General features: G+C 34.8%; 1 protein-coding gene across 1 annotated transcript in view; it reads left to right on the forward strand.

Moving 5' to 3' along the window:
• Positions 1-2,099, forward strand: part of LOC141779536 (uncharacterized) — a 29,665-nt gene extending 27,566 nt beyond the window's left edge. Inside the window, exons 25-26 of the mRNA XM_074654419.1 lie at positions 8-85; positions 809-2,099. Of these exons, the coding sequence (XP_074510520.1) occupies positions 8-85; positions 809-1,014 (284 nt within the window). The 3' untranslated portion in view covers positions 1,015-2,099. The remainder of the gene's footprint in view (positions 1-7; positions 86-808) is intronic.
• Positions 2,100-9,476: the final 7,377 nt, after the last annotated feature.

Consider the following 9,476-nt stretch of genomic DNA (forward strand, 5'->3'; position numbering starts at 1 on the left):
TTAACAGGTTCAAAGGGACCTAAAGGACGTGCAGGTGATTCAGGTAAAGGACTGGCAGGACCCGACGGACCGCAAGGCCTCAGAGGTGAGAAACTGTGCATCTCCACACCATCACTAATAACTGAACATCTCCTGAAGGTTAGAGAATAACCATAACTATGTTGTTTTCTCCTGAATCGGCCCAATTCACAGCATCAATGTCTCTACAAAGCCTGTATGATATGATAATCTGGTGATTCTGGGCTAAAATAACGCGTATTTTCTTATTGTTAAATCTGATTGCAAAGTATAATTTGTGTGATGAGGTTGATCCAACCTTGCAAAGTGAAGCGATGTGGTTCCTTGACATAAAAAACACAATTTTCCTAATATTTCTTTTTGTGAATTTGTGACTTTAAACTCTGAGTTTTTTCTCTGAATATTACCCTCCTCCCCCGGCTCTGTAATTATTTATTTTTTTACCTAAAATGGCCCTGATACGCCGCTGTAGAACATTGATGAAGAGACTGGTGAGGTCTTTTTTGAATGATTAGAAGTCTTTTATTTTTTCTGGTAGGTTTTTTTTTCGCCTATTTTTACATCACTTCTGTTCAACATCACATATCGAACTTTGCCCTTTTTAGAAAATATACAATAATAATATTGTTTGTAAAAAGCTACCCTATACTTACTTCTAGTTTAAAAATAATAGTTCTTCTCATTCTGGGCCTGTTTTACACCTTGGATTTATATTTCTTTGTAAATAAGGGGCCAGACTTCCTACCAGTTATTCTACAGGTTTATACATTTTGTAATTCCCTCTCTGCAGGTGTGCCAGGTCACCCAGCAGAACCCAAAAACGGCATTGAGGGTCCCCGAGGTCCTCGTGGTTTCCCCGGTCCAGTTGGTCAGTCCGGCATGCTCGGGGTTGCCGGCGTGCCAGGAATTTGCGAGGCGAGGGACTGCAGCATTCATGCGCCGGTGTTGCGCAAAGAGCAAGGTCTGGTGAAAGGACCGGTCAGTTCAAAAATCTGAACAAAAGCGCCGAGCATCAAGCACCGCCGTCAGATTATAAAAAGGTTTGAGATTCATCTGGTGGCAACTTCAAGGTTCGTCTCTTTGCAGCTGGCGTTAGAAAAATGGGACAACATTTTTTTAGATTGAAGACAATAGTTTGTTTAAAAGCTGCAAATGATTCTATCCTTTTTTGAAAATGTCAGAGGACCGAGTGTAGTACCCTGGGGTGCTCTGCTTTAGGTAAGAAATGGGAAACTGTGCAGGAATGGGAACTGGGACGATTACGTCTGATGTGTTTGTTTAATTTGATTAAAAATAAATACACTAAATAATTCCCCACTGAAGCCCTCCTTCGGTTTAGTTTTTATGTCCTCTGTTTACCTAAAATCACTATGAAAAATAAAAATAAAAAAACTATGTAAATATTTTGTAAAGTATCTCGAATAAATGTACTGTGCTCTGAAATATGTTTCAGATAAACTGATGTTTTTTAATCCGAGTCCTCAGTTTGTCAGTCACCACATGTTTAAATGTTGATTTTAAAGGTCACTTTATGCTCCTCTGGGAAACAGCCGGGCAAAGAGTTAAATAAATAAATAAGAAAGTAAGTAAATAATTATAATAGTATACATATTTATATATTGTTATTGTTCAACACAGGACATTTCAGTAAAGACATTAAATATGACAATAGAATAGAAATTATTTAGTTTTACTTTTGTACGGCTCTTTGTAGACGGACGTTTTACTGGCGTCCGGTAGTTGCTTTCAGTCCAAAATGGCGGAAGCGTAGCTCTGCTACTGGGCGCTGATGTTGCAATGGAACCAACTATTGACTTTCACTTCTTATCAATATACGTTCTTTGTATTATTCTTCATGTCCCACTGAGATTTATGTTAGATTTGTTATAAATACAATTGTGAATTTTGTAATAAATGTTCAATATGAGATCTGAGCTGCAGAGGATATGATATATTGAACAAATGTTTCTCAATTTAAGCTCAAAGGATTTATTTTCTTTAACTTTTGAACTCATTAAAAACTTCTCAATAGTAACAGAAAAATATTTTTGAGTGGAAATTTCCCAAAATATCGCATTTTTAACTAATTTTCCTCACAATAAATTGTGCAAAACTTGAATGAGTTTACAAACGTTTTCATTATGTAAAATTGTTCTTTAGTAAAATGACGATGACTGCTACGTGTCATTTAAATGCCTTCAACTGACACAAATAACAAACATTTGAATATTTGTTGAAATTACTTTAGATCCTTTAGATCACATGCTGCGTTTTCACAAAACATACAAACTGTTTTCTGTCAAATTCAAATTGCAAATCAGTTATTTGAATAAATAATGAGACAGATTGTGAAGAAGATTTCTAGGCAACATTTTATTGCATTTTCTTAACAAAAGACTCGAGAGCAGCAACACAACAGGAAGAATTGCACAAAAGTTTTGGTCCTTACTGTATAAAATGACACGTCACAGCATCAGTTGATATGGTTGAAAAAAGTGTCATGATTACAAATACATAGATATTAGGACATACAGTACAGTGATGAAATTCAGTGCTGGTTTCACATTTTGATTGATACAAATGACCAAAATATATAAATGTCCACAGATATTCACCCAGCAGCAGATGGAGAACTTTTTTGGCTTCAGGTTAAAAAACAATAGTTTCAGTGACTAAAACAAAAATGTTCTCAATCCCATAAAAGAAAAACAACAACAAAAGCACCATTATTATTATTATTATTATTATTATTATTATTATTATTATTATTATTATTCCACTATTTGCATAATAACGCTGTGGATCTGTGTTCTTACTTGGCTCTTTTTAAGAAACACGGTAACCCTTTACAATAACCATCATTAATAATGGTAAATTAATAGTTAATTAAACGTTGTTAATAGTTATTTTACTGTTAACTGTTTAAGTTACAACTGATGATTATAATACCTTGTTAAATGGTTAATATATACTTTGTAAAGCATCTATAAACATTATTTAGATAGATAATTTGTCAATGGTTAATAATTGGTTTCTGGTCCATCTATCTATGTAATGTTAATAATGTTTTACAAACAATTTCTTAAAGGTTTACAGATCATTTGGTAATCATTAACAAATACTATAAAATGTTGTATGTGCAACACTAAACTGTTAATAAATACCTTACTAGTGCAAATTAAATAGAATTTATAAACTAATAATTATTTCATATTACACCAATTAATGATAAAATAACAGAAATGATAGCATTACTAATAATTAGTAAACATTATTAATTATCATTTCATTGTTTGTTAACAGTAAAATAACTATTACCTAAGTTTAATGAACTATTAATTTACCATTTATAAATGATGGTTATTATAAAGTGTTACCAAAATGTCCCTTTAGTGATTCAGTCATTGACGACGTTTACATGCACAGTAATATTCCACTATTATTATGACAATATAGTGAATTTGATACGCGACATACATACAACAACATATTCTGTTTGGATATTCTGAATAATGGAGCAGTTTGACATAAAGACATGTGTGATATGTTGATATTATTCAGGTTTTAGGAGCAAGTGGAGTATTTATTTTCATTTGCCAAGTAAACAGTTTAGTAGGATTTTGTTTTTTCAGAATAAGGGCAAAAAAACTAAATATTTTGTGCATGTAAACGTAGTCACTGTGTCTTTAAATGATTTTTATTGGAGTGAAATAATCAATAATTTGTAATGCCTTAATGACACCAGAGGAGTACCAATCAATGAAGGTCGCAGGATGCTTAATGCCCCATTTTAGTGATTTGATCGGTTTTAAAAGGTGAAGTCGTCGCGAAACAGGAAAGAGCATCATTACAGCTTAAATTAAATAATTAAATTAAAAGCCCACGTCTATGATCCAAATTAACTGATTTGAATGACAGATTTAATACAGGGACTAAAACTAAATGAAACCCATTAAAAAATGACAGATATTTTACATTATCAGTGACTAAAATGTATAATTTTCATTTGATTTGTCACTCAGAGGGCTCAAAAAGGACACAAAATATTCATGTAACAATAACATTTTAATCTACTTTTTGTCTTTTCTCACTTCTGACACATTTGTCTGAACTTCTGTTTTCATTAATCTACTCAATTAGACGGGATTTAGACACGATATGAGTAAATTTAGGTCAGAACGTGATTCATAATGTTGGTTATTGTTCGGCTATATATGAAGGTGTTCAATTAGAAGTGTAAAAATGTGTTGTTTTGAGATACAAACAACATCAAATTAATTCAAATGATTAAATCAATGTGTTTCTTTCTACGTATATAACTATTTTAAAGTGATGACAAAGAGATGCTGACCAGAAACAAAGATGGAGATGGAGATCGTAATAACGTTGTAGAAAGTAGAAAATATAGTGTTGTGAAAGTGCAGGTAAAGCTTTAGCTTAAAGAGGGGAATAGCTTATTCGCATTTTGTGCTTCCTGAAAGTGCATAAACAGTGTTTCAGGTATATATAATATACATAATAATAAGTCGTTTCTTAGCAGCTCAGGTAAAGTTTGTACTACTACTACTACTTGTGTTTCCAGCTGAGATAAATATAAATGGAAGTTAGTTAGAAACTTAACCAACAGTGCAGAAGCAATGTTGATTATAATCTTATAAGTAGGGCTGTCAATCGATTCAAATACTTAATCGCAATTAATCGCACATTTTTTTATCTGTTCAAAATGTCCCTTAAAGGGAGATTTGTCAAGTATTTAATACTCGTATCATCATGGGAGTGGGCAAATATGCTGCTTTATCCAAATGTATGTATATAACTATAATTGGAACACATTTTCATTAACATATCTGGAGGTCAGAGGTCAAGGCCCCCTTTGAAAATGGCCATGCCAGTTTTTCCTCAATAAACTTTAGCACAAGTTTGGAGCGTTATTTAACCTCCTGCATGACATGGTTCGTACCACTGGATTCTTTAGGTTTTTTAGTTTTATTTGATGCCAGTATCTTCACTCCAGCTTTAAAACTGAGCTGCTACTACCTCTGAAAGATCAGCGGCCCATTGGATTTTTAAGAGGTTAATTAAATATCACAAGCTGCGTTAATGCGTTAAAGAAATTAGTGGCGTTAAAACGAATTTGCGTTAACGCTCTATTATCACGTTAACTTTGACAGCCATACTTATAATACTTGGTCTCTGCTAGAGTTTCTCCGTCTGGCTTTTGAGTGATTTGTTTCAGGACTGTCAGAAACTACCAGTCCCTCATTACACGCTTTTACTGGCCTTAAAGCTGCATTCATTTGTGCTTAGTCTGGTTAGTAGTCATCAGATGCTCTTTCCTGCTTTGACTTTCCTTCAGGTTCATTTAGACGACAACTTGACCGATACTGGATATTAATTTGTTGATAACCATCATTTAAATTAAACAACAGTGACATCACAATGAATTATGAAGAGATGAGTCTGAATCTGTAAACCGTTTGTTTGAGTTGGCGTCTCAACAGAGTGGAATGTGTGTGGACATTCTAGAGCTTTTACTGACTGGAAGAAATTAATAAACTAATTTGGCTTTACATTCACTTTATTAGTCTGGTCTCACCAAATGGTGTATGAACAACGCAACAGTTTCTTAAATAGTTTTGCATGTTTTCACTACGCATTTTTTGCTTTTTGCGTGTCATTTAACGGCGCAGTAATATGATATGCTGACGTAGTAAAACAGTAACGTCAACTTTCAGCAAAATTAATTAATTTCCACCACGTAAGAAATTCCGTTCATGTAACGTTAAGCTAAGCTAACTTTTTTAATTAACTTTAAGTATATTAAATTAAGTAATTTTAAGTAACTGGAGACAAAACTTTCTTCTTCTACTCCTCGTAGATCATAAACCCTTGAATAAAATAACGACTCATTGAAATGGGTTGAGAAATGTAGCACGTGTTTAAATCTACTACTGTGCGTCCGTATGTGACGAGTTGGTAATAAGAACGGGGTGTTAAATGACACACAAAAAGCTTAAAATGCGTGAAATGACATGCGAAATGTCCTTAAAAGTGGCGTGCTATTTATACACCTTCCCATGAGGCCATGTTGGTTAGCCAGCTAACCATAATACCTGGATACCTAACATCATAATGCAAAGTTTTAGGTGTCGATCAGCTGCATGTCAACACTTAAGGTCCTATTAAATATCCCCTTTTCTTATTGCTACCTTCTGTCCTATGACACTAAAATCCCTTCTTCTTCTTGTAGGTAAAGTTTTTTGGCTGGTCAGCTATAAATTAATCTTTGGCGGGTTGATGTAAGGCGAATGTGGTATCGGGGCTGTATTTACTAAGAGTTTGGATGCTACAGTACTGGGGTAAACTTTAGTGTCTAGTCTGACTTGTAAGTGTATTTACTTTTTACTACTTTTACTTAATTATACTTGAACAATCATGACAATCAAGATTGCAGAAGAAATCTTAATAAAGATGTTGCTAAACTGGGATATGCTACAGTTTCTTAGTAAATACAGCCCTGAGAGACGCACCAGTGAAATTATGTCAATATATCATTTGCATGATATGTCTCCCTAAATACCATAAAGAAGCCTTTCAGTAAGCATTGTATGAAAAGGGTTAACAACAAGAGACTAAAACTGATGTGCACGATTCAAACTTTTGCATTAGAAAACATTGGATAAATATATTCACTTCACACCTCTTATAAAATAAATATAAAAGTACAAAAACATTTCATGAGTCTGCAAGGCATTGCATGGCGAGGCAGTGAAGGTCACTTCATGGTTCTTTTATATCTATTGGAAAATATATTACTACTACTTCTAAAAATAGCTACCTACTAATAAAGTGCAGAGGATAGCAAGCGAAAGCACATAAATATACTCCATGGAAGAACACTTGAATTGAATAGCAGCATTAGATTAAGACATTAGCTCGTGTCGGATTTTTTGATCGTACGAACTTTGATGACTTAGCCGGTCACAGTCGATCCAGTGATGATCACCGCCAGCAGCAACACACCAACCAACCCTGCAGCCAAAAGAAAAAATAAGAAAGTTAACTCCCTGACAAAATTTATCGTAAATTTGGAGCGTTATTTAGCCTTTTTCGCGACAAGCTAGTATGACATGGGAGCTGGGGGAAGTGGGGTTATATTCCGAGAAAAGGTTAAACTTGTATATTTACAGGAAAAAAATCACAAATTGATCTGACCTTGCAAAGTGACGAATTTTTTTTCACACAAATTTATGATTTTATAATCTCAAAGAATAAAAGTTTTTTTTCTCGTAAATGTGAGATTTTTTTCTCATAAATTAAATACTAGGGCCATTGTAGGTAACAAATTAAATAAAATACTGAGCCAGGGGAGGGAGGCAATATCCAGAGAAAAGGTAAAAGTTGTAAATTTACGAGACAAAAACTCACATATTGATCTAACCTTGCAAAGGGATGCGATGTGGTTCCTTGACCAAAAAATATCGTCAATATGTGCTTTTAATCTCTTCGAATTTCAGATTTTTCTTCACGCGAATTTATGACTTTATGATCTGAAAGAATATCCAAGTTTTTCTCATAAATGTAAGATTCTTTTTAAATTAAACACTTTAATCTCGGAAGTTCTGAGTTTTTTCTCGGAATATTACTTACGATATGACATGGTTGGTACTAATGGATTCATTAGGTTTTCTAGTTTCATATGATACCAGTATCTTCACTCTAGCTTTAAAATTGAACCGCTACAACCTGAAAATTGCATGTTGCGCTAATGCCTTAAAGAAACTAGTGGTGTTAAAACGAATTTTGACAGCCCTAATGCTAACATAGCATTAATCTCAAAGTACAGACGTAGGCAAAGTTGTTGGTAACGTTCCGTTAAAGAGAGAAAAACCCACAATGGTCACTGAAATAACTTGAAACTGACAAAAGTAATAATAAATAAAAATTTACTGAAAATTAACTAATGAAAATCAGATATTGTTTTTGAATTGTGGTTCAACAGAATCATTTTAAAAAACAAACTGATGAAACTGGCCTAGACAAAAATGATGGTACCCCTAGAAAAGATGTAAAATAATGTGACCATAGGGACATGTTAAACTAAGGTGTGTCCTGTAAATAGCATCACAGGTGTCTTCAAACTTGTAATCAGTCAGTCTGCCTATTTAAAGGGTGAAAAATAGTCACTGTGCTGTTTGGTGTCATGGTGTGTACCACACTGAACATGGACCACAGAAAGCTAAGGAGAGAGTTGTCTCAGGAGATCAGAAAGAACATTATAGACCTTCATGTTAAAGGTAAAGGCTATAAGACCATCTCCAAGCAGCTTGATGTTCCTGTGATTACAGCTGCACATATTATTCAGAAGTTTAAGGTCCACGGGACTGTAGCCAACCTCCCTGGACGTGGCCGCAAGAGGAAAATTGATGACATATTGAAGAGACGGATAATACGAATGGTAACCAAAGAGCCCAGAACAACTTCCAAAGAGATTAGAGGTGAACTCCAAGGTCAAGGTACATCAGTGTCAGATCGCACCATCCGTCACTGTTTGAGCCAAAGTGGACTTAATGGAAGACGACCCAGGAGGACACCAAATCATAAAAAAGCGAGACTGGAATTTTCCAAAATGCATATTGACAAGCCACAAAGCTTCTGGGAGAATGTCCTTTGGACAGATGAGACAAAACTGGAGCTTTTTGGCAAGTCACATCAGCTCTATGTTCACAGACGAAGAGATGAAGCATCCAAAGAAAAGAACACTGTACCTAATGTGAAACATGGAGGAGGCTCGGTTATGTTATGGGGCTGCTTTGTTGCATCTGGCACAGGGTGTCTTGAATCTGTGCAGGGTGCAATGAAATCTCAAGACTATCAAGGCATTCTGGAGCGAAATGTGCTGCCCAGTGTCAGAAAGCTTGGTCTCAGTTGCAGGTCATGGGTCCTCCAACAGGATAATGACCCAAAACACAGCTAAAAACACCCAAGAATGGCTAAGAACTAAACATTGGACTATTCTGAAGTGGCCTTCTATGAGCCCTGATCTAAATCCTATTGAACATCTGTGGAAGGAGCTGAAACATGCAGTCTGGAGAAGGCACCCTTCAAACCTGAGACAGCTGGAGCAGTTTGCTCAAGAGGAGTGGGCCAACATACCTGTCGACAGGTGCAGAAGTCTCATTGAGAGTTACAGAAATCACTTGATTGCAGTGATTGCCTCAAAAGGTTGTGCAACAAAATATTAAGTTAATGTTACCATCATTTTTGTCTAGGCCAGTTTCATTAGTTTGTTTTTTTAAATGATTCTGCTGAACCATAATTCAAAAACAATATCTGATTTTCATTAGTTAATTTTCAGTGAATTTTTATTTATTATTACTTTTGTCAGTTTCAAATTATTTCAGTGACCATTGTGGGTTTTTCTCTCTTTAACGGAACGTTACCAACAACTTTGCCTA

This window comes from Sebastes fasciatus, chromosome 12 (assembly GCF_043250625.1).
Source record: "Sebastes fasciatus isolate fSebFas1 chromosome 12, fSebFas1.pri, whole genome shotgun sequence".
NCBI classification, from domain to species: Eukaryota; Metazoa; Chordata; class Actinopteri; order Perciformes; family Sebastidae; genus Sebastes; species Sebastes fasciatus.